Source organism: Molothrus ater, chromosome W (genome assembly GCF_012460135.2).
Source record: "Molothrus ater isolate BHLD 08-10-18 breed brown headed cowbird chromosome W, BPBGC_Mater_1.1, whole genome shotgun sequence".
In the NCBI taxonomy this organism is placed as follows: Eukaryota; Metazoa; Chordata; class Aves; order Passeriformes; family Icteridae; genus Molothrus; species Molothrus ater.
This window is the reverse complement of record NC_050510.2, coordinates 7406896-7431303: the sequence shown is the minus strand read 5'-3', so window position 1 is coordinate 7431303 and position 24408 is coordinate 7406896. Positions and strand designations below refer to the sequence as shown.

The 24408-nt window shown below is 46.2% G+C and overlaps 1 protein-coding gene across 4 annotated transcripts in view; it reads right to left on the bottom strand.

Moving 5' to 3' along the window:
- Window positions 1-24408, bottom strand: part of LOC118701510 (ubiquitin-associated protein 1-like) — an 87159-nt gene that overhangs the window by 35887 nt on the left and 26864 nt on the right. For 3 of the 4 annotated variants that reach the window (XM_036406160.2, XM_036406163.2, XM_036406159.1), the window contains exon 3: window positions 2259-2383. In XM_036406160.2, the coding sequence (XP_036262053.1) occupies window positions 2259-2383 (125 nt within the window). Of the gene's footprint in view, window positions 1-2258; window positions 2384-4602; window positions 4651-24408 lie in introns of those variants that run through there. The other variant, XM_036406162.1, reaches the window with a different exon arrangement.

Here is a 24408-nt window from a genome sequence, read left to right as displayed (position 1 = left end):
CAGCTCTCACTACAGCTGTAAAAAATGTCAAATTGCACTGCAATATGCGTATTCTACATAGTTGCATCCTATTATGCAGGATACTTCAGTCCAATTGGACATATTATACTTGAGCCTCAGCATGGCAGGAAAATAGAAACATAGCACAATGAAGCCAGCAATATGACACTAGTTGCCTTTAGCTCTTCTACACCACTTTAACTGGGTGGAAATATGTATATTAAGATAATCAGGTACTCATTTAATGGTTATAATGAAAAAGCCATGATGTAGGGTAATTGAGATAGCTCTCCAGTGGATGAGTTGCAGGGCAGAAAAAAAAATTAAAAAAAGAAAAAAAGGGAAGAAAAAAAGCAGAACTATCTGTCACAACTGAAATGAAAACAAACATCAGTTTGGACTGCCAAGGAAAATCATGGATCCAAAATGAGAAAATATAGTTCAATTAGACTTCTTGTATCATAACCTGCATTTGGAGATTAGATTTTCAACATTTACTTTAAAGCCATTGATTTTATGCTACTATGAGTTTATAGTAAGAAAGACCTGCTTCTCAAAGACCTGGAAGCCATCTGTGTACCATGCTGTAACCTGTTTACCCTACAGCTGGAAAAGAATTCCCACTCAGAACTCCACAGAAAACAAGAACTGAAAATTTATTTCTTCATCCTACAATTGTGAGAACACATAAATTATGGTTATATAAAGGCTTGTTACCCTCAAACAAGATTCTGTAAATATACCATAGCATGGGTGTATCAGTTCTTAGCCTTTGCCTCTTAAAAATGCTATTCAGATTTAGTCGGGGCAACATTTAGACCTGTTAGGGGTTAGGCCTTTTTTTTTTCCTTTTCTTTCTCTCAGGAAATTTTCTTCCCATTTGTTGCCCCAGAGATGATGAATGAATGGTATTTAAGAGACAAAAGGCCTAGCTGGACATCTTGGAATAACATTGAAATGGTCCTGGGGGAGGAGAGAGGAAGGGGTGCAGTTGTTGCAGTCTCTTAGCTGGGGAGTGACCGCTCTGACTGGGGAGTTTCTCTTGGGAAGAGCAGAGATACTGCAAGAGGTCGGGGGGGGGGGGGGGGGATGTGCTAACCGAAATTTGGCTGGGGGTCAGAGGCTGGGCTCAGCCCCTGCTCTCTTGGCAATCAGAAGGGAGAGCATGTGGTGTGGGGAGTGGGCATCTCTCTTTCCCTAGATGGGGCTGCATTGTGGTTTGCTGCCGGAGTCTGGGGGGGTTTTTTTGCTGTTGGTAATGGCTGCTGACATCAACTGCTGCCTGATCAGACCTGCCTGCCCCCCGCTGCTCTGGGATTTTTGCTACACTTGAGCTCGACCTCCCCCCCACAGATCCACCCAGCCCTCACTGTTTCTGCCACCGTGACAGGGTTATTGCTACACTTTGATTTGCTGCCCCAGGTCTGCTTGCCTCTGCTATTCCAGCCCGCTGCTCTGAGGCTAGTACTCCAGTTCAGCTCACCACCCAGAGGGGTACTGAGACTGGCTGCTCCCTGTGAGTTTTGCAATGAGAGCCATCTCCTGTCTACCCCCTTGCCCAAGCTGCCATTGCCATGAGGATGCTGCGCTTGCGCCACAGCACCCCCTGCAGCCGCGGGGGGAATCATTGCACCTGTCCTGCCTCATCAGGACTCGGTAGCGTTCCCTGCTGGCTGCAAGAAAGTCACTGAAACCGTCACTTCGCCAGGGCCCACCAGCACTCCTACTGGTTGTGGTCGTAACTATAGAAAAGAGGAAATTGCTTGATGGGTGAGGGAAGGCTGTTATTTGGTTTCTGGTTTTGTTTGTTGTTGCTGCAGTTGTTTATCTTGTTAATATATTCTAGTAAAGAAATGTTATTCCTTTTCACATATCCTTGCCTGAAAGTGATGTAATTTTAAAGTTATAATAATTTGGAGGGAAGGGAGTAATATTTTCCATTTCAGGAAGGTTCCCACCTTCCTTGGCAAACACCTGTCTTTTAAACCAGGACTCCACAACAAAAACGCTGTACTTTTTTGAAGTAGATACACTAAAATAAATGTTATTAGGTTCTTTTAAAAGTAGAAGCTTTTTGCACAGCCTATCATACTTTAATTTTTCTATACATTCTAACAGATCTTCTGCAACTACTGCCTGGCATACAAAATGACACTACAGGACCGTCAAGACTAGCATTTGAACACGTGTAAACTGTGACTACTTGCAGTTTACAGCACCAGGGGGAAGAGAGCAGAAAGGCAGAACACATCACTTACCTGGGCTTCTCTGACAAGCTGAGAAGAATCAGGCAGGCTGAAACCAATGGGTAATCCAACCTTTGCTGGGGTTTTGAATTTGTCTCCTATCTTAAATGGGACATCATCAAGATAACTGAAAGGACCTAAGATCAAAAGTAGAAATTGTATAAAAAAACCTTACAAGCTTAATGCATTCAATTAAGACTCACATTTCTGTATTTGGGAGCTATTTATCTCTGATGCCCAAACTATACCAGGTGACTCAATAAAAAGGAAGTTGCTTGATCACACATTGAATCTGTTTGGATTTCATTGCCTCAGTTTTGGTTTTTTGGTGGTGTTTTGTTTTGTTTTTTTTTAATGTTTTAGCTCGTAACTACTAAAGAAAACCCCAAACACACAACAATCCAACAACTGAATAGATTTTGAAGTCAATACACCCAATGTTTTAGCTCTCCTTGTGACAAGACTATCGCTACACAATTGGAAGTTGAAGCTCTCCCCTGAACATTGTATTCTGTTATGTCTCTAAAAAGATCCATCTTTTTTATCATATTCAAAACAGATTTTAAAATAGCTCAGCTTTAGAGCAGTTAAGCTAAAGTTAAATCCAGGTATTAGCATACAAGTGGGAAGCCACAATTATACACTAGTGGTCACAAGGGCAAAGTGGCCTAAAGTCTAGACACTCCACTTGAACCAAAACAGTGAAATAGCTCAAGATTATTTAGCATAGCAAGTCTGATTTCTGAAACAAGGCACTATAACTTAATTAGCTGTCTGATTTGTGATCACTCCAATGAGAAGCCTCAGACTTATTTTGTGGTCCTCCATCTGTTCTTTATATTTGTCACTCAGGTAGTATTTATAAAAGTATTTTAGGATTAAACTCTTTCTTCAGGCATCCTGCAAACTCATAAGGCAGAATTACTTAAAGCTCAACCACCTCCAAGCAGCCAGACTACAGGTTTGCTTTCCTTGAGCTGCCGTGAAGAAGTATTAGAAAACACACAATATAAATTGCACTCACTTTCTTGGATCTCCAGTCTAAGTTTTTGGAATTACAAGTAAGGTTTCCAGCTGTGTATAACAATCTGAAGCATTCCTCTAACACTCATTTGTAACTTTTCTTTGAGTGATGCAGATCCAAAGAGACATGAGTGGCATCACTAAGATGGTGTTCAGTGACTAACCTCTTGTTCAGTGAGCTGTGACTCACCATTTTTATCTGACTGTAGCAAGGCATCTCACTATCCACATGAGCTTATCTATTGATTGTTAACCAGGCAGATAACTCGAACAGGACAAGCTGTCTTGTAGTGAGTTATTTTGGCACCATGGGGTTAACACTGGTCTGGCATCTCCCAACTGCCGATAAGCATCTTACTTTTGAAGTGAGATTTGACAAGATAAGTTGAATTTCTGGCTGACAGACACTTGTAGAAGGGGCTAACAGCGGGCCTGTTAGCTAAAGGAGCGAGAAGAAGCTGAGAAGTAAGAAGAAACTGATAAGGAGCTCTCTCCAAGGCTGTAACCAAGGAGACAGAGAGAAGAAAGATAGAACTTTGCAGCTGGATGAAGCATTTTTAGAAAGTTAGTTAAGTCACTATAACTTCTCACCAATAGTATTATGTTGATTTATTGTGGCCAATAGTAAAGATAGAAGAAGCATAAACAATTGGAAAGTGTATAAAAATCAGCCATGTTCAATAATAAAGTGTTGCCAACTGAGACTGCTTGTGGTCTCTGCTTTATGTCGTGACCGCCTCGACAGCGACAGACACTCGCTTTACAACTGTAAAAGCCACACCAAACTTCAACAAAGCAGAAATGTTCTATACATTTTCCTGGAAATGGATGGAGTTTCTCCCATGAGTGGGGACACCTATTTCATGGTTACTTTCCAAGGGATAAAGTGAAGGAATCTGTTTACATTATTGTCATTTCAGTGGTAAGTTATGTTCAACTCCTAATCCATGCTATTTATTTTGCTAGCTTTAATATAGGTACTTTGATATAGTGCACTATTTTATGTTATACTATAATCTACTAGTAGTTCTTTTAGTTTTATACTGTGCAGTAATTCTGATTAAGATCTTTCATCAGTTATCTTTTGTCTGTTCATTTGTCTTAATAATTAATAATTTTTATACAAATATATCTGATTTGCCATCATTAGAACTAGCAGGAAAAAGTTGCAAAACCCAAACTGTTGATAGTCTGAGGCCAAGATGCCATGCTCAGGCTCCTCTGTCTAAGGAGTTTTGAAAGCAAGGGGGGTCTTCTTGGCACGTTGTGACTCAGTGGCAGGGTTTCTTTAATAAACTTTGTCTGAAGCTTCCACTCCACTCATGACACTGACCCATTTTCATACTCAGATGGCAGTTAAGGTACTGTTTGTGTTCCTTCACAATTGACAAGGCAGTCAAAGGCTCCAAAAGGATAAGAAGCTGTTAAAATGAGGAAAATCCCATTAATTTGGAATTCATAGAATCATAGAATAATTCCCTGAGTTGGAAGGAACCCACAAGGATCATCAAATCCAACTTCTGGTTTGGCACAGGACAGCCTCAAGAATCCCACCATGTGCCTGAGAGTATTGTCCAAACACTTCTTGAAGTCTGTCAGGATTGGTGCTGTGACCACTTCCCTAGGGAGCCTGTTCCAATGCCCAACCACCATGTGGGGGAAGAACCTTTTTCTAATATCCAACCTAAACCTTCCCTGACACAACTTCAGGCCATTCCCTCAGGTCCTGTCACTGGGCACTAGAGAGAAGAGATCAGTGTCTGCCCTTCTTCTTCCCCTCACAAGGAAGTTGTAGACTGCAATGAGGTTTCCCCTCAGTCTCCTCCAGGCTGAACAGACCAAGTGACCTTGGCCACTCCTCAGTTTCCCCTCAAGGCCCTTCACCATCTTCACAGCTCTCCTCTGGATGCTCTCTGTAGAGGGACTTGCAGTCTGCCACAGAAGAGCTTATCTGTTCTATCAGCTGGTGCATAACTCAGGGCATTTTCCCCCTCATATGAATTGGTGAGATAACCTAGGCCAGACATCTGTCTGGTAGCAAGTTATCTCTGGAGTTATCCAGGGAGGTGAGATCCTGACCTAACAATAAACATCTCACCTTGAGAGCAAGATTGTCTTAGGTTACAATGTAAGATGTAACCAAAAGTATGTATTCTATCACCATCTTCATAAGCTGTTAAAAACAGGTGGGGCAGTGTTCTTTATTTCTTCCATGACTTATCCCTGATAACATCCTCCAGGGTATTACGGCATAAGATGGACTGTATGCCTCATAAGAGGAGGAGGGGGTTGGCTACAGAGCCAGTCCCAGATATGAACGCAAGCAGGTAGCTATTGGTCAATAGCTGGGTGGTAACCAATCAGACTCGAACACAGTCTTTAGGATAGCCTATAAAAAGGGCTATGTACACCAATAAAGTCTCTCTGCTTCATGAAAACCCCGATGTGTGTCATCTCTCCATCCCCACACCCTTCAACAATTGGTGACCCCATGTGAGGAAAGGAACTAAGCCATGAGAAAAGGAACGAGACAAAACAGCAGAGAGCCACAGCTGAGAGCTGTGAGAAAATGCAACCAGAGCTAGCGACAGCCAGAACTGTGAGAAAAGGACAGCTAAAGAGCTGTGTGAAACAAAAGACAGAAAAGCTGGTAAAGCTAGAAATCCAGATGGTGTAAGAGCCAAAGAAACAAAAAAGCTGAAAAATAGAAGGAAAACCTCACCAAAGAAACAGGCAGATTTATCTCTATAAAAGAACAACAAGTCATTAAGATATGAACTTTTCTCTTACTTCAATGAGGAGTAAAGTATGAACAATAAGCTCTGAAAGCCACTATGGACATTTTAAAACTCCTAATGTTTATCTCAAACTGTCTGGAGCACTTAGAAGCCGAACGGGATGCAGAAACAGCAGGAGAGATGGTGCCCATACCACAGCTGAAAAAGCCATCTTTAGGCTCCACGCCCCGTACCACCAGTAATGCGCTGTGGACACAGCCCGCAGAAAAACCCCAACATGGCAGACGCCATGCGCTTTGAACGCAGATCACCAGGGATGGCCGTCGCCACGTGACGCAGGACCTGCCAGCCAAATCATCTCAAAATAGCAGAGCACAGACAGCATCCCATGGGAAAAGAGATACCACGCTAAACACGTGGAGGCAGCAGCCAGAATTGCCTCTGTCATGGCATCCAGGAATCCACCCCGTGCATCCACCAGACCCCAGAAGCATCATCACAGCACCAGAAACCGGAAGAGAAGCCGGCAGCCCTACCACTGGAAAACCCTGTCGCCTGGCAACCATAGCGCTGGCCGTGTGGATGCCTTCTGCACGATCAGTGGACAACCGTGAGTTTGCCGGGACTAGGGGAGGAAGGCCAGAGGGTGGCCCCTGGTCCCCCAATGCAGGAGAGCCCCTCCTAACGCTGTTTTTCCCCCTTTGCCTGCCCTCTGTGAAAGCGGAGCAGCAGCGACAGAGGCGACGGGGGGAGGGACTGTACAAAGCTGCGGGAAGCTGCAAAGCAGAGTGAGACAGCAGCAAAAGCGGCAAGAGACGCAACCTGCGTAACCGCTGCGGCGAGAGCTCAGTACCAAGCGCATGGCTGCGACCACATGGCCACGCTGCAGGACAATGGCGAGCGGTGAGCCACTTTCTCAGCAGGTCCAGAGGCACCAGCAGCCCCAGCACCAGCACTCACTCCCAGCAGTGACCCAAAAACCCCAGAGCCTAACACAACGCCCTGAACCAACCCTGACTGCACCGAAAGTCGCCACCCACCCTGGGGGGAGGGGGGTCTCCAAAGTGCCCTTCTCCTACCCTGGGGACAGGGATCAGGGCATGGGAAAAGCCCATACGGGCTGAAAGCAGTGGTGAGGGCAGGGGGAGGAGACATGTGGGGGCGCGGTGCCCCGAGGGTGGCCCCGATGCGTGCCGCTCCCGCCGCTCCTGCAACAGCCCAAGCTCCATCTCCTGCGGACTGTTATAGATACATATTATAATATTGGCTTTTCACAGATATTAAAATGGATTTTATATGTGTGGTGTTAAAGTAACTTTGTTATAAAGATATAGTTTGTATTTCTGCTGTTACTTAAGCTAAGACATGGTAGTGAAATAGCTATGCTTGTGTTAAAATGCCTGCTTTGATGGGATAACATTCAATGAACACAGGATGAGGACACCTGCTACAGATATGCCAACTATCAGCACTCGCCATCTGAAGACAGTGTGGACCAAGGCCCAAACTGGAAGTGATAAGGAAGAGCCAAGACCACAGCCAAGAAACACGCATGCTCTAAAAAGGCAGACCCAAGGATGGGCCATGTAAAATAGTTCCTGGAAAATGTAAACTAGTTTTTGCATATGCATAAGGGTCTATGAATATGCAACAGGATTGTGTAATGGAAAAGGTATTTAAGGGGTATCCCCTAAGGTGACGGCATGGTCTTGGCTCAGTGCCAAGATGCACCTGGCCATAATAACCTTTGCTCTATAGTCCTTGTCTCCTATTGTCCTTTATTAAACTTTTAAAATTTTCACAGGAGAGTGAACGTGTTTTTCATAGGACCCTCATAAACTAACACTAAAACCTAGCTGGACAGGTAACTTTCTTGGAGTTGCTTGCATTGAGAGCCATTCAGGAATGGGAGGAGGAGCTTCTTTTGTTCCTGAGTGACTGATTATAAGAGGCCTCTGGGAAGCACAGCAAACAGGAGTGGGCAAACAGGGGCGTGGCATGGCTCTGGGGCGTGGTCATAGCAGTTTGCGCAGCAGTTCGCGCAGGTAGGGCAAGCAGGAAGGGTTGCAGCTTTTCTTGCTAATAAGGTGTGCTGTGTGTTGTTTGAGGTGTTTCTGTTGGCTGCTTGATTTTGGGCTTTCTGCTAGTAATGGTTTTAACACGGTCGAAAACTGTGGCTGATACAAGTGTATGTGACCAAGTGGAGCCCTCCAAAAAGGATGTGTCTGTACAGACCTATTCCTGCCTGGAGTGTTTGAGCTTATCGGTGGTTTCGGGGGATGTTGTGGAGGAGGCCTGCCTACAGTGTGAACAGGTGAATGACCTCCTTTCGCTGGTAACCGAGCTTAGGGAGGAAGTTGAAAGCTTAAGGAGTATCAGGGAAAGTGAAAAGGAAATAGACTGGTGGAGTTCAGCCCTTACATCTTTAAGGGAGGCCCACCAAGAGTCAGAGGACTCATATGCATCTCACTCTCAGGAAATAGAAGGGCACCTGGTAGATGAAGGGGAGTGGAAATGGGTCCCTGCTCAGGGAGGTAATAATAAAAATTCCTCCTGACTCCCATCCCCATGCCAGGTGCCACTTCAGAAGAGGTATGAGGCCCTGGATCTAGAGAGCCAGTCAGATGATTTATAAGAAAATTATCTGCCCAGTGAGTCTCTCAATTATGACTCATCTGTAAGATGGATCACTACCTCTAACATAAAGAAGAAAAGAAGGGTAATCATAGTGGGTGATTCCCTTCTGAGGGGAACTGAGGGCCCCATATGTTGACCAGACCCATCCCACAGGGAGGTCTGCTGCCTCCCTGGGACTCGGGTATGAAATATCACTAAGAGACTTCCTGGCCTGATTCAGCCCTCTGATTATTACCCACTGCTGATACTCCAGACTGGCAGTGATGAGATTGAAAAGAGGAGTGTCAAGGCGATTAAAAGGGACTTTAGGGCACTGGGTCAAGTGGTCAATAGGACAGGGGCCCAGGTAGTGTTCCACTCAGTCCCTTTGGTGGCAGAGAAAAATGATGAAAGAAATAGGAGAACTCACATCATTAACTGCTGGCTCGAGGCTTGGTGTCATCAGCAAAATTTTGGATTCTTTGATCATGGGGCAACTTTTACAGCACCTGCTCTACTGGAACCAGATGGGGTACATCTCTCTTTTAAGGGCAGAAGTTTTTTAGCTCATGAACTGGCAGACCTTGTTGAGAGGGCTTTAAACTAGGTCTGAAGGGGGAAGGGGATGCATATGGGCTGTCTGGAAGCAAGCCCAAGGGTGGTAAGCCTGAGTTAGGAGAGAAATCAGTAGCCCAGCTGAGGTGCATGTATACCAATGCATGCAGCATGGGTAACAAACAAGAAGAGCCAGAGGCCATGGTGCAACAGCAGAACTATGATGTAGTCGCCATCACAGAAACATGGTGGAATGACTCACATAGTTGGAGCACTGCACCGGAAGGCTAGAAGCTCTTCAGAAGAGACAGGAAAGGGAGAAGAGGTGGAGGGGTGGCCCTTTATATTAAGGAGGCTTTTGATGCCATAGGTATTGAAACTTATGAAGATGGAGTTGAATGCCTATGGGTAAGAATTAAGGGGAAGACCAAGACGGCTGATATCCTACTGGGAGTCAGTTATTGTCCACCCAACCAGGACGAAGAGGTGGACAACTTACTCTATAAGCAGCTGGAGAATGTTTCAGGATCACCAGCCCATGTTCTTGTAGGTGACTTCAACCTACCAGACATCTGCTGGGAACTTAATACAGCAGAAAAGAGGCAGTCCAGTAAATTTTTAGAGTGTACGGAGGACAACTTTTTGTCGCAGCTAAGTGGGTGGGCCCACCAGGGGAGGGACTATGTTAGACCTGTTGTTTTCAAATAGAAATGGGCTGGTGGGAGATGTGGTAGTTGGAGGCCGCTTGGGGCAGAGTGATCATGAAATTATAGAGCTCCCGATATCTGGTGAAATGAGGAGGAACACCTATAAGACTCTTACACTTGACTTCCAGAGGGCAGACTTTGGCCTACTTAGGAGACATATTCAGAGGGTTCCTTGGGAAGTAATCCTTAAAAACAAAGGAGTCCAGTAAAGGTGGGCGTGCTTCAAATCAGAGATGTTGAGGGCACAGGAACAGACTGTCCCTGTATGCCAAAAGATGAGTCGATGGGGCCAACATCCCGTCTGGATGGGCAATGAGGTTTTGAAGGAACTTAAGAATAAAAAGTGGATGTATCATCTTTGGAAGGAGGGTCAGGTCTCCCAGGAAGTATTTAAGGGGGTTGCTAGAGCATGTAGAAAAAAACCAGGGAGGCCAAAGCTCAGTTCAAACTTAATTTGGCAAATTGGTAAAGGATAATAAAAAATGCTTTTACAAATATATTATTGGTAAAAAGAAGGGTAAGACCAACCTTTGTTCTCTACTGGATGAGGGAGGGAACTTGGTAACTGCAGATGCGGAGAAGGCAGAAGTGCTTAACGCCTTCTTTGCCTCAGTCTTTAGTGGGAAGACGGCTTGTCCCCAGGACAACTGTCCTCTTGGGTTGGTTGATGGTGCCAGGGAACAGAATGGTCCCCCCATTATCTAGGAGGAGGCAGTTAGAGAACTGCTGAGCCGCTTGGATGTTCATAAATCTATGGGACCAGATGGGATCCATCCCAGGGTGATGAAGGAGTTGGCAGATGAGGTTGCAAAGCTGCTCTCCATCATTTACCAACAGTCCTGGCTCAGTGGTGAGGTTCCAGATGACTGGAAGCTGGCCAATGTGACACCCATTCACAAAAAGGGTGGGAAGGAGGATCCTGGTAATTATAGGCCAGTTAGCCTGACCTCAGTACCCAGTAAGGTAATGGAACAGTTTATATTGAGTGTCATCACGCAGCACTTACAGGATGGCCAGGGTATCAGACCCAGCCAGCATGGGTTTAGGAGGGGTAGGTCATGTTTGACCAACCTGGTCTCCTTTTATGACCAGGTGACCCACCTGGTGGATGCAGGAAAGGCTGTGGGTGTTGTCTATTTGGACTTCAGCAAGGCCTTTGACATGGTCTCCCACAGCATTCTCCTGGAAAAGCTGGCAGCCCACAGCTTGGACAGAAGCACTGTTTGCTGGGTTAAGAACTGTCTGGATGGCTGGGCCCAGAGAGTGATGGTGAACAGTGCTGCATCCAGCTGGTGGCCAGTCACCAGTGGTGTCCATCAGGGGTCTGTGCTGGGGCCAGTTCTGTTTAATATTTTTATTGATGACATAGATGAGGGCATTGAGTCTTTCATTAGTAAATTTGCAGACAACACTAAGCTGGGAGCATGTGTCAATCTGTTGGAAGGTAGGAGGGCTCTGCAGAGAGATCTGGAATGGTTGTATGGATGGATGGATGGAATCCAATAAGATGACATTTAATAAGTCCAAGTGGTGAGTCCTGCATTTTGGCCACAATAACCCCCTGCAGCGTTATAGGCTGGGGACGGTGTGGCTGGACAGTGCCCAGGCAGAAAGGGACCTGGGGGTACTGGTTGACAGCATTGTGCCCTGGTGGCCAAGAAGGCCAATGGCATCCTGGCCTGTATCAGGAATAGTGTGGCCAGCAGGAGCAGGGAGGTCATTCTCCCCCTGTACTTGGCACTGGTGAGGCCACACCTTGAGTATTGCATCCAGTTCTGGGCCCCTCAGTTTCGGAAGGATTTTGAGATGCTTGAGCACAACCAGAGGAGGGCTATGAGGTTGGTGAGGGGCTTGGAACAGAAGCCCTATGAGGAACGACTGAGGGAGCTGAGGTTGTTTAGCCTGGAGAAAAGGAGACTCAGAGGTGACCTTATCACTCTCTACAACTTCCTGAAGGGTGGTTGTAGTCAGGTGGGGGTCGGTCTCTTTCTCCAGGCTGCAACTGACAGAATGAGAGGACACAGTCTCAAGCTGTGCCAAGGGAAATTTAGGTTGGATATTAGGAAAAAGTTTTTTACAGAAAGGGTGATAAAGTACTGGAATGGTCTGCTCGGGGAGGTGGTGGAGTCACTACCCCTGGAAGTGTTTAAAAAAAAACTGGATGTGGCACTCGGTGCCATGGTTTATTTGAGGCGTTTGGGTGGGTTGGACTTGATGATCTTGAAGGTCTCTTCCAACCTAGTGATTCTGTGATCCTGTAACCACTTCCTTAATATAGAAAAGGTTTCCACTGACATAAAAACCCTAACCCTCTCTCATCTTAAAGCAAAACACTAAAAATGATTAAACTCTTCTGTTAAACATGCTGTCCTTAAAGTATAATAACCTAAAAGTCTCCATAAACTTCGCAGCTTTAAATTATCAAGTTTCAGTTGCAGAGTTTTCTAACTCAGTACTTGACTCTTGTCACTTGTTTACAATGCCTATAAAATAATTTTCAAACCAAAACCCACTAACTACTACTTTTCATATTTTTGCACAGCTAAATCGTTCATACCAACTCCTGTTGAAATTAATAGCAAGTTTCTAAATATTCCAAGTCTGTCACTGCTATGACCAACTCACCATAACCAGACGTACTAAGGCAGGTAAAGTGTACCTTTGACAAACAGAGAGGGGGAGATGCATATATTTCCACAAATGCCAGTATTCAATGGGTAACAACCCTCTGTACCAGCTAGAAACCTTAGGTATAACAAATCACCTGTGATTTCACCTAGACCTCAAAAATCAGACACTTAAAAAACATTAAATACTACCCTTAACAGTTTTTAATGTTACCTCTGATAGTTTTAAAGTTTTGTTTGCAATGCTCTAGTTATGAGTTTCAAGTAATTAACCTGCAGCGTGCCACCTAGTAACATTGTACTTTAATAGCTCTTAGACATGATAGTAAAAAACTTATGGAACACACCAATAGCTAGAAAGATTGAGTTTAGCAAAAAGTTTTTTATTTTAAAACAGAAAAGGCAAAATTGTCACGACATAAGATGGACTGTATGCCTCATAAGAGGAGGAGAGGTTTGGCTACAGAGAGCCAGTCCCAGATATGAATGCAAGCAGGTAGCTATTGGTCAATAGCTGTGTGGTAACCAATCAGAGTCAAACTCAGATTCTTTTGAATAGCCTATAAAAAGGGCTGTGTACACCAATAAAGTCTCTCTGCTTCATGAAAAACCTGATGTGTGTCATCTCTCAGTCCCTACGCACCACGACACCAGGGAATATCTTCTGCTAATGGACCATCAAGTCTCACTGCATGACTGATAAAATTACATCACCCCATTGTGAAATGTTCCACCCAGGGGGAGGAACCAAGCATTCCTACCTGGATATAATCTGATGTTTGGAACACCATGAGTAGCCTTATCCACAGGATTCCCAGAGGAGAAGAGCTACATAAAGACCACTGGACCTTCAGAGGAAGAGCAGACCTTCTACAGCATCACTGCTTCAACATAACCACATCTATGACTTCAACAGGACTGCTACCACCACCCTGACCAACAGGGTGTCAGGTTGTATCCTGACTTGTTCCAGTGTGATTTCCTGTTTCACCTATCCCAACCCCCTCAGGTGTGCCAACCTTCCCCCTCCCCCTTTTGCCCTCCTGCCTAAGAGCTGTCCATCAATCTTAACATTACAGCAAGGCGTCGTGTGATTGGCAGAAGTTCAAAAGATGCCCTTCACGTCTGGGCCCATTGGCCTAAGTGTCTATATCCCTTGAGCCTTCCCCTCCTCACACCTGGTTGGCCCTCACCTGTCCCTTCCCTCCCCCTGTCCCCGGGGCTTAAAAGGAGACGAGACCATGCAGCCGGGAGTTCTACTGAGAGCTGTTACCACATTCAGAGGTCTACCATGCTGAAATAAAACTCTGGATTAAGACTCTACGATAGAACCCGCTCCTTTTCTCTTCACCGTCGCCTGAACCTTTTCCACAGAGGTAAACTGAGTTCCTACTATGCCTGGATTTGTTCTGAGTGCCTAGCTGCAGCATCCAGCCAGCCAAAGGTATCTCTGGGGTAAAACGCCACAGCTGCTGCCTTTGGTCTAGCAGCAAGGGCTAGACAAAGGCAGGCACCTCACACCCGGAAACCTTGGGATTAATATTCTATATATTGGCGCCCAGACATGTGGATGCACGAACCTGCAGCCCCAAAAGGAACCTCAGAACCTTTGAAAAGCGTTAAAGCAGCTTTGCTTCCACTGAAGAGCTGTGGTTGCACAGCTCTCCAGAAAGACTTTGGGACTGAACCCACAAGAAGCCTCAAGGAACGCATTGTGCCTCTGGAAAGTGCAGCTCCTTTCTGGTGAGCGAATTTTCCAGGGGAGAATAGGGGAGCCCCTCCAGCTCAAGGGGTCCTATTCAAGTGAAGAGACCAGCCTGCCTGACTTTGCCAGCAACAGCTTTGATTTCGGTGAGTATTTCTGCTCCTTGGGGGGGTCGAAGTTCAAACTCCGTCTCTGCTGTGAGACTTGTTCTTTTTTGCTCTTGTATTTAAGCTGCGCAGCCCTGCGGAGCTAAGGCGGTTAATTCCCTGTGTAAAGCTTTAACTCTGCGGCATGTTTTCGCCATTTTTAGAATTCGCGCCGTCCGTCAGAGGAGCGGGACAGCTCTGCCTGCCCCTCCCCCCGGCTCGGCAGCGCGGCGTGCTCTCTCTCGTTGTGGGGGCGCTGCTCTTCTCTCTCGGTGCGGGGGGGCGGGGGGTGCTCTCGACACGCGGCGCGGGGCAGCCCCGGTTTCGGCTTGCCACGTGGCGTGGGGGGTGCTGCGTTCGCGGGTGGGGGAGGCTTTGTCTGTCTCTCCACGCGGCCGGGGAGGGTCCCCATTCCCTGCTGATGCTGCTGCGGCAGTTTTAAAAGAAGTGTATACAGCTGCATTGTGAAAGCTTTCGTCTGATATCACCTTTTAACCATGGTCTTTTTCGAAATCGGTAGCGAGTTTTGGCTTTGCATTCGGTCGGCGGGACTGTGTTCTGTGCCATTTACATCTAACATGGGCTCGAAGTTAAGCACAGCACAAAAAGGAGTGTATTATCATATTATTGGAATTTTAGTTAGTGCAAATGTAAAGTTCTCTAAAGGAAAATTGAAACAGTTTATAAGGTGGCTTTTTCTACACTTCCCACAAACTTCTCCTGAGGAAGTCCACAATATTCAATTTTGGGATAAAGTAGGGCATGAATTGATAACCTTGGGACAGTCCGGGAATACATCCTCAGCTAAATTTGTGTTCTGGGGTTTACAAATTCGGACAGCTTTGCTCAAACAAAGGGAATTGTAGAAAAAGCCAAATATCAAGCCATGTACCTCTGCTCTCCCTGTTTCCCCCCCTTCCAGCCCTAAACCTCTTACCCCAAAACTTGGTATTTTAAAGAGAGCAAATCCTGCTCATGCGCTGGGAAGTCAACTCCCAGAGCAGGTTAAAATGCCCGAGTTCCCTTGTCCACAAGGCCCTGGCCAAGTCTCGTGGAAAACGTCCCAAAACCCTGCTTCCCCTGCTCTGAAACCCAGAGCACCTGTTAGTTTTTCAGAGAGCAGTGATCCCCAAAATGGCCCCCAGTGCCTAGGGGCTACCCAAGATGGAGGATGCCACGTGGCACATTCCCAAACCTGGTCATCTTCTTCCCAAGATCCCCCTGAGGTTCCCAAAATTCCTTCCCCATCCCCCTCTCCTCCTGTTCCTTGTGACACCTTCCCTCCCCTTTCCTTACCTGCTGTACCATCAGCTCCACCCCTCTACCCCTCCCAGGGGGCGCCTGCCGATTTGATGTCACCAGGTGTCCCCGCCCCCTGTTCCCACAGTATCCCCGCCCCTTGCCTTCCCCCTGTCTCCGCCCCCTGTTCCCATTGCGTCCCCGCCCCCTCCCCGGGTTCCCACGGTGCGGGCACGCCCAATGCATGTCCCCAAACCTGCTGCTGTTTTCCCAATAATTCCAATGCAAGGGATACAGGGCAGGAAGCTGCAGACCCAATACAGGGTCCCACTTTGTCATTCGCTCCTGTTTCATATCAGCGTGCAGCACAAGGAGGAGCGGCCCCAACTACTACCTGGAGCTGCTTTGGACGACAATTGATTAAAGAGGTCTGTAAATCTTTCCGGGACTATGGCCCACACAGTCCATGTTTCCGCGGCCTTTTAAATTCTGAATTGAGTAGAACTGTAGTAGTCCCGCATGATTTAAAACAGCTTTTCTCATGCCTCATGACCTCTACAGAATTCAAATTATGGGAAGTAGCATGGAAACAACTGCTAAAAGACGCTCTCCCAGGCTTGCATGCTGATCCATACACAGCAAAAGATGCTAATGGCATGACAATTACCATTGAGCATCTCTTCGGTGTACGCCAGTGGTCTTCACCCTCAATCCAAGCTACTGTAATTCCTGTACAAACACTCGAGAAGGTAAAAGAAGCAGCTGAAAAAGCATTCTTTTCCCTCCAACCTGAGGGGCCTTTTGAGCCCTACAGTTTGATTAAGCAGCTACCATCAGAGCCTTTTCTGAAATTTGTAGAAAGGTTAACTAAAGCCATTGGAATCCAAGTTAAAAAAGAGAATGCAAGGGAAGAGGTTTTAGAGGAAATGGCATTTACAAATGCAAATGAACAGTGTTGAGTGGCAATTTTGAGTCTCCCTCTAGAACCTCCCCCTACACTAAAAGATATGCTTCTAGTCTGTAACAGGAAAGTGCCTCTGATGAGTGTTCCTGAAGACACCAGACCAAGGCTGCTGCCAAGACCACCTCAGCGTGTCGTCGTGTCCAGCCCTGCGCCCATTCCCTCAGCACAGCAGTACCCTGGGCAGCAGCGAAGACCAGCAATGGTTGACCCCACAAAGCCGTGCCTGCTTTGCAATAACCTTGGGCATTGGAGTAACCAGTGCCCCCTGAAGAAGCAATTTGATGAATTTAGAAATGGCACAGGAGGAGAATTACAAGCACTCCCAGGGGGTCAACAACAACAAAAAATCGGAATGGAGAGCGCCGGCCTGCCAGGCGTGCAGACACAAAAAGAGCAGGCAGAGGGAATAAGGGAACCAAAAAAAACCAAGCACGTGGTAATATTACTATTTCTGTAAGTGAAGCAGATGCTTCAAAGACCACGTCTGCTGGTCCACTGTTAAAAATGCAACAAAATAACCTTTGTTATGATTAAGGTGAACCTATGTTAACCACGTCTTCTGTCAATGAGCCTTACAGGTTGCAGCTGACAGGATCACTCCACCTGAAAGACACGGACTGACATTTTGTCTCTGTCAGCCCAGAACAGAAGGGTACTTGGCACCGTATTCGCTGTAAGTACATCCTCATTGGGGACACCAAACACATACCACATGAGATTGAAATTGCTCCAGGAATGACAACATGAGATCCTGAGCAATTCGTTCTTGGGCTGCACTGTTTCCACCCACCCCTGTTTCTTCCCAAAGGACAAATTGTTGCACAAGCTATCCCTGTGCCATTTTTACCTGAAGGCACCGAAAAACAAGGGCCCACAGTCACCCGGGTCCAAGTTATTGGGAAAGACAAACCCAAATTATGGTGTAATGTCAGTGGGAGTGGGGAGTCAAAACGCATTGAGATGCTTGTAGACACGGGTGCAGACTGCACAGTGATCCCAGTACAAGACTGGCCAGCACATTGGCCTTTGCAAAACGTTGCTGGTCACGTTCAAGGTGTAGGAGGCCTGCAATTGGCAAGACAATCCAAAAGCATCATCCAAATCGAGGGACCAAACGGACAATTGGCAAATATACGTCCATTTGTGTTAGATTATTCGGAACCTTTGTTAGGGAGAGATTCAATGGCCCAGTGGGGTGTCACAATTGATATTCAGACTCTCCACAAGATTTTTGTACAGTGGTCATTGAACAACAGCGCCCCACCCAAAAACTGAAGTGGAAAACAGACAAACCAGTTGAGGTGAAACAGTGGCTGCTCAGTAAACAAAAAATAAAGGCGCTTGAAGAGCTAGTGGAAGAGCAACTGAAATAGGGTCACATTGTGGAGACCACGTCCCTGTGGAACTCTCCAGTGTTTGTCATTCAGAAAGCTGACAACAAGAGATGGCGGCTCCTCCATGACCTCCGACAAAATAATAATATCATTGAAGATTTGGGCTCTCCCCAACCTGGTATGCCATCCCCAACAATGCTTCCCCAGGATTGGAAATTAGCTGTTAGTGATATAAAAGATTGTTTTTTCCATATTCCCTTACACCCTGACGATGCGCCGCGTTTTGCATTCTCAGTCCCCACCATCAACATGGAAGCCCCTATGAAAAGGTACCATTGGACAGTTCTTCCTCAGGGCCTGAAGGTTTCCCCAGCGATCTGCCAGTGGTATGTCTCTTCCCTGCTTTCCCCAGTGTGTGCAGCCGCAGAGAAGGCCATCATCTATCATTATATGGATGATATCCTTGTGTGTGCCCCCAATGATGATTTACTCACACGTGCGCTTGACCTAACGATTGATGCATTGATTGTTGCAGGGTTTGAGCTCCAGGACAAGAAAATTCAAAAGATGCCACCTTGGAAATATTTGGGCCTAGAAATTGGAAATAGGACAATTGTTCCTCAAAAACTAGAAATCAATCCAAGGATCAAGATCTTTGCGGATGTCCACAAGTTGTGTGGGTCTTTGAATTTGGTAAGGCCATGGCTCGGTCTGACTAACGAAGACCTTGCCCCTCTTTTCAATTTATTGAAAGGGGGAGAGGACCCGGGTGCTCCTAGGTCTATTACCCCAGAGGCACAGAAAGCTCTAGAAAAGGTTCAGATTGCAATGTCCACAAGACAGGCCAACCGAGGTCGGCCTGACCTGCCATTCAAATTTATCATCTTAGGTAAGTTGCCACACCTCCATGGAATCATTTTCCAGTGGGAGGAAAAACAATCACCTAAGGCAAAGGGCATGCCAAAAAAGGGCCAGGACCAGAGGGACCCTCTCTTGATCATAGAATGGGTTTTCCTCAGTCACAAAAGGTCCAAGAGAATGACAAAGCCTCAGGAGCTGGTAGCAGACCTGATCTGGAAAGCAAGGACCCGGATCAGGGAGTTAGAAGGATGTGATTTGAGTGCATTCACATTCCAATTGAGTTAAAATCAGGTCAAAATTCTATGCAAATATTGGAACAATTGTTTCAAGAAAATGAAGTGTTGCAGTTTGCTCTGGATTCCTACTCAGGACAAATTTCTGTCCACCGGCCTGCCCACAAAATGTTCGAACAAGATGTTCAATTTATTCTGAAATTAAGAAGTGCTCAGAGTAGGAGACCTTTAAAAAAGGCTCTGACTGTCTTTACAGATGCGTCCGGGAGGTCCCACAAGTCTGTCATGACTTGGAAGGATCCTCAAACCCAGCAGTGGGAGATGGACATTGCTGAGGTGGAAGGTTCACCTCAGGTTGCTGAATTGGCTGCAGTTGTTAGGGCTTTTGAAAGGTTCTCAGAACCATTCAATCTGATTACAGATTCTGCATATGTGGCAGGAGTAGTATCCAGGGCAGATCAAGCAATACTGCAAGAAGTGTCTAACATCGCACTTTTCGAATTGCTCTCAAAACTTGTAAAGTTAGTCACTCGCCGGGAGCAATCATTTTATGTGATGCACGTCAGGTCACACACCGACTTGCCAGGGTTTATTGCTGAAGGCAACAGAAGGGCAGATGCTCTTGCTGCACCTGCAGTGATGGCCGCTCTCCCAAATGTTTTTGAACAGGCTAAAATCAGCCACTAGCTTTTCCACCAAAATGCACCTGGCCTGGTTCGTCAGTTTCACATCACTCGAGAACAGGCCAAAGCGATTGTGGACACATGCCCAAATTGCCAACAACATGCACTCCCTACAGTGAGTATGGGAGCAAACCCAAGGTGGTTGAACAGTTGTGAACTGTGGCAAACAGATGTTACACACATACAGTCATTTGGACGGCAGAAATACGTTCACATTAGTGTAGATACCTTTTCTGGAGTGGTCTATGCTTCTGCCCACACAGGAGAGTCATCTATCGATGCCATTAAGCACCTCTTACAGGCCTTTTCTTTCATGGGCATCCCCAAGGAGTTGAAAACTGATAATGGGCCTAGCCTATAAATCCAAGGAATTCGGGAGCTTCCTGCAGCAATGGGGAGTAGAACACAAAACTGGCATCCCCTACTCCGCTACAGGTCAAGCCATTGTAGAAAGGACTCACTGCAATATTAAAAGAGTCCTGGACCAGAAACAACAGGTTCTGAAGGTGGAACCCCCCCCCATCCGATTGTCCAGGGCACTGTTCACAATCAATTTTCTGAATTGTTCCTTTGACAGCCTGAATCCTCCCATCCTACGCCACTTTGGGGGGAGCAGTAATACGATGATGAAAGAAAAGCCTCCAGTTTTAGTAAAGGACCCTGAGACTTGGAAGACGGTGGGACTTCACAAATTGGTTACTTGGGGACGTGGATACGCCTGTGTGTCCACCCCCTCTGGGTTAAAGTGGGTTCCTTCCAAATGGGTAAGGCCCTATGTTCCCAAGGTCTCAGAGAAATCAACAGAAGCACCCCAGGTTGCCAATGCTGCCTGGAGAAGGAAACGCCGCACACGTTCTCTGGAGGAAATTCCATTTAAGCCTCCTATCTGGAATAGTTTTAATATGTTTGTCTTAAGTTCCTTGTACCAGTTTAGATCCCACAGTTCGCATGTAGCCTCAAGACGCCATGAAACCAAGCCTGCTCCTCGTCCTACTCGCGATCATCCCACCAGCGATCTCCTGGATAGTCCCTCAGCCCAAAGCATGTATGGACCACCTTGGTAAAAGACCTCGGACATCAAGAGAGAAACTGACGACTGGCTGAGTGGACTGTTCAAAGGCTGGGGACTCTCGGGCTGGTTGGGATCTATTCTGAAAACTGTGTTTTTAGTACTGTTTATATTAGTTATTGTTGTTGTAGTTGTTAGCATTGTTTTTGGACTAGTCGACCGCATGGTTCTCAAGTTGATTTCAAGCTCATCTCCCCCTCCTGAAGTTTACCATTTGGAAGCCCTTAGTGCTCCAATGAATTACATAGAACCCTCAGTGGAAAGCGCTGAACCTCCTGTAGAGGAGGAGACAATTTACCAACCATGGTTTGGCAAGCATTCTGCACCACAAACCCAGTCCTCTTCTTTTTAAACAAAACTAGGGGGAGATGTTGCAGTGTGATTTCCTGTTTCACCTATCCTAACCCCCTCAGGTGTGCCAACCTTCCCCCTCCCCCTTTTGCCCTCCTGCCTAAGAGCTGTCCATCAATCTTAACATTACAGCAAGGCGTCGTGTGATTGGCAGAAGTTCAAAAGATGCCCTTCACGTCTGGGCCCATTGGCCTGTCTAAGCGTCTATATCCCTTGAGCCTTCCCCTCCTCACACCTGGTTGGCCCTCACCTGTCCCTTCCCTCCCCCTGTCCCCGGGGCTTAAAAGGAGACGAGACCATGCAGCCGGGAGTTCTACTGAGAGCTGTTACCACATTCAGAGGTCTACCATGCTGAAATAAAACTCTGGATTAAGACTTTACGATAGACCCCACTCCTTTTCTCTTCACCGTCGCCTGAACTTTTTCCACCAGAGGTAAACTGAGTTCCTACTATGCCTGGATTTGTTCTGAGTGCCTAGCTGCAGCATCCAGCCGGCCAAAGGTATCTCTGGGGTAAAACGCCACAGCTGCCGCCTTTGGTCTAGCAGCAAGGGCTAGACAAAGCCAGGCACCCCACACCCGGAAACCTCGGGATTAATATTCTATACTGACTGTCAGTTTAAGCCAGTGTTCTTTGCCTTTATTTTAATTTTCCTATTAAATTGCAGTTCTGACTTGGAACCCTCTGCTGGTTTGTTTTCAAACTAGTGCAAAGATGTAGGAAGATAAGCATCTGGAATTTCTGACTGACAGACATCATTTTACAAACTATAAAAGCTACACAAAACTTTCACAAAGCAGTAGTTTTCTGCACAGTAATATGTAGGGCTGCTTCCCAAAGTTTGGATGCAAACTCCGTGGTTACTTTTCCAGGAATTGAGTGAAAGGACTTTATGTGTACTCCATCATCAATTTGGTGGTAAGTTACATTGACTCCTAATCTATACTAATTCTTTTCTAGCTGTAATATAGGTACCTTTTATAATGCACTGTATTTGTATCTACTAGAAGTTCTTTGTTTTATTCTGTGTAGTTAGTCTATTTAAAGTCTTCTGTCTGCTAATCTTGTGTCTATTCAATAAATAATTCATTTTACAATAGCGTTAATTGGCCATTCTTAAGAACTTGTGAGTGAGATCAATTTGAGGTGCAGGCCACCTCAGAGCCACTGCCAGAAATCTAAGCCTAAGGCAGGATTCATCTAAAAGCTCTTGTCTCCATTCATAACACTGTCTAATGGTTTATTATCTTTCTTTTATTGTGGTGACCAAAACTGCTAACAGTATTCACTGTGAGGCTGCACCAGTGCAGAGCAGAGCGTGACAATCCCCTTCCTTGACTGGCTGGCTTGGTGCCCCCCAGGACACAGTTGGCTCTCCTGGCTGCCAGGGCAGTGCTGACTCATATTCAACTTTCTGTCGACCAGGACCCCCAGGTCCTGTCATTATGTGCTATCATCACTTAAACTCCCATACTATGCACCAGTGTCTGGTCCCAGAGTCCTGTTGGACAAACGTAGTATTTCTTCCAGCTTTGAAACCATTAGGCCAAATAACATATCCTATCAACACCATCAGGATGAAAAAGTGTTCCAGCAAGAATATAGTAGTATTTTTACTGATCCTTAGTGAGAAGCACGTACTCAAGCATTGCACAACACAGCATCCAGATGGCACCTCACTAGCCACCTGATGCCTTAAGTTTTAGCTTTCATATTTTTCAGATTCTGTGCTGCCTTGGTGTGTAACTCTGAACTTCATATTAAGTGTTAGTAAGTTCTCTTCACAGGGTAGTTAGACAAAACAATCCTTTTCCAGCTTGAGAATAAAGGACAACTGTTACAGCCTCAGGCACAAAAGCATAAACAATGGCAAATTGAAGAGAGCAAACCAGGAAGATGGGACTTCATAACATGAAGCTGTAATGGGACAATTAACCCCAATATGTAAATGGACCAAAACTTATAAAAGTGTGAAAACTCGTGACCCTTCGTCTATCTTGTGACCATCTTGGGTGTTTGCCCTGGCAAAGCTCTTGTACTGCCCAAGGTGTATCCTTTAAGGCCTTTTGATAAATACCTACCGTATTAACTCTGTCTAGTCTCTGTTCTAGATCAGCCTCTTTAGGCATCACACCAACATAGTTATTTGCAACATGGCATCCAAATTGCATTTGAACTGGCAATTTGAGAACCTGGATATGCCAAAGCATTTGCTTATGTAGAAATAGCAACTCTGACAGCCTTTGCACTGAGACTGATAAATCATGGCCAGGCCACAGACCACTAGATCTCTCATCTGCTCAGAGTCTGGTGCGACTGCTGCTACTATGCTCTGCTTAGTCCCCCTGGCACAAGTCATGCTCTAAGCAGGATGATTCAAGTGAAGGAGTGTAGTAAACCCCATAAGTTTGGGAAAAGCACCTTGGAGAATATGAACAATAGGAATGCTGAAACAGCAAAAGAAAATTCCTGTTTCCCTGTCCTCCGCCCTTAACCTATCTCTGTAACCCTATAAGGCAATGTCATGTTAACCCCTTACCATTGGTCAAGCTTGGATCCTTTCCAACCCTATAAAAGAAGCATACTGTACCCCATTAGTTAGAAGAAGAAGAGCAGAGACCCTTCACGGACCTCCCCAAATAAAGCCATCTCCATGGAACAGCCTGCACCTTCTCCTTCTCCTCTTTCTCCGTCTGCTGCAGCCTCAAGCCCGGGGCACCACTACCTAGCAAGCAAAGCTGAAATCCTGAGAGCTTGCTAATCACTATAGTGCTGATAATCACCATGCTTGCTAGATGGTAGCCCCACGGCGTTGGCATGAGCGAGCTAGCTTCGGGCATCCGGTCCCTACTCAGGGACTGAGCTCCTGAGCCCTATTGCTCTGCTTTATGATAAGGCCGATCAGAGGCTTTATTAAAGCAGTATTGTGGAATGCCCCTGTTCCTAAGAGACAGGAATTTGATCTTACCCTTCTTGTGTTGCTAATAACTCCTCCCTTGACCCAAACCCTAAGTCTACCCCTGTGATACCCTATAAAAACCCCACGACCCTGACTTTGCCCCATCTTTTCGTCTACGTCCCGCCCTTCCTCCCTGGGGTAATAAATGGATTCTTGAGCTTTCTGAAATGAGGACCCGTCTCGTTTGTTCCCATGCCTGGCGCCGGCAGCTGCACCCTCCCTGGACATGACGAACCCAGTTGCAATGCAGTGCAACACAGGATCACCTCCATGCACTGATCTCACAACCCAAATTACTCAAGTGTTGCAAATACTCATCTTATTAGACCGACTGACATACTAAGTGGTGTT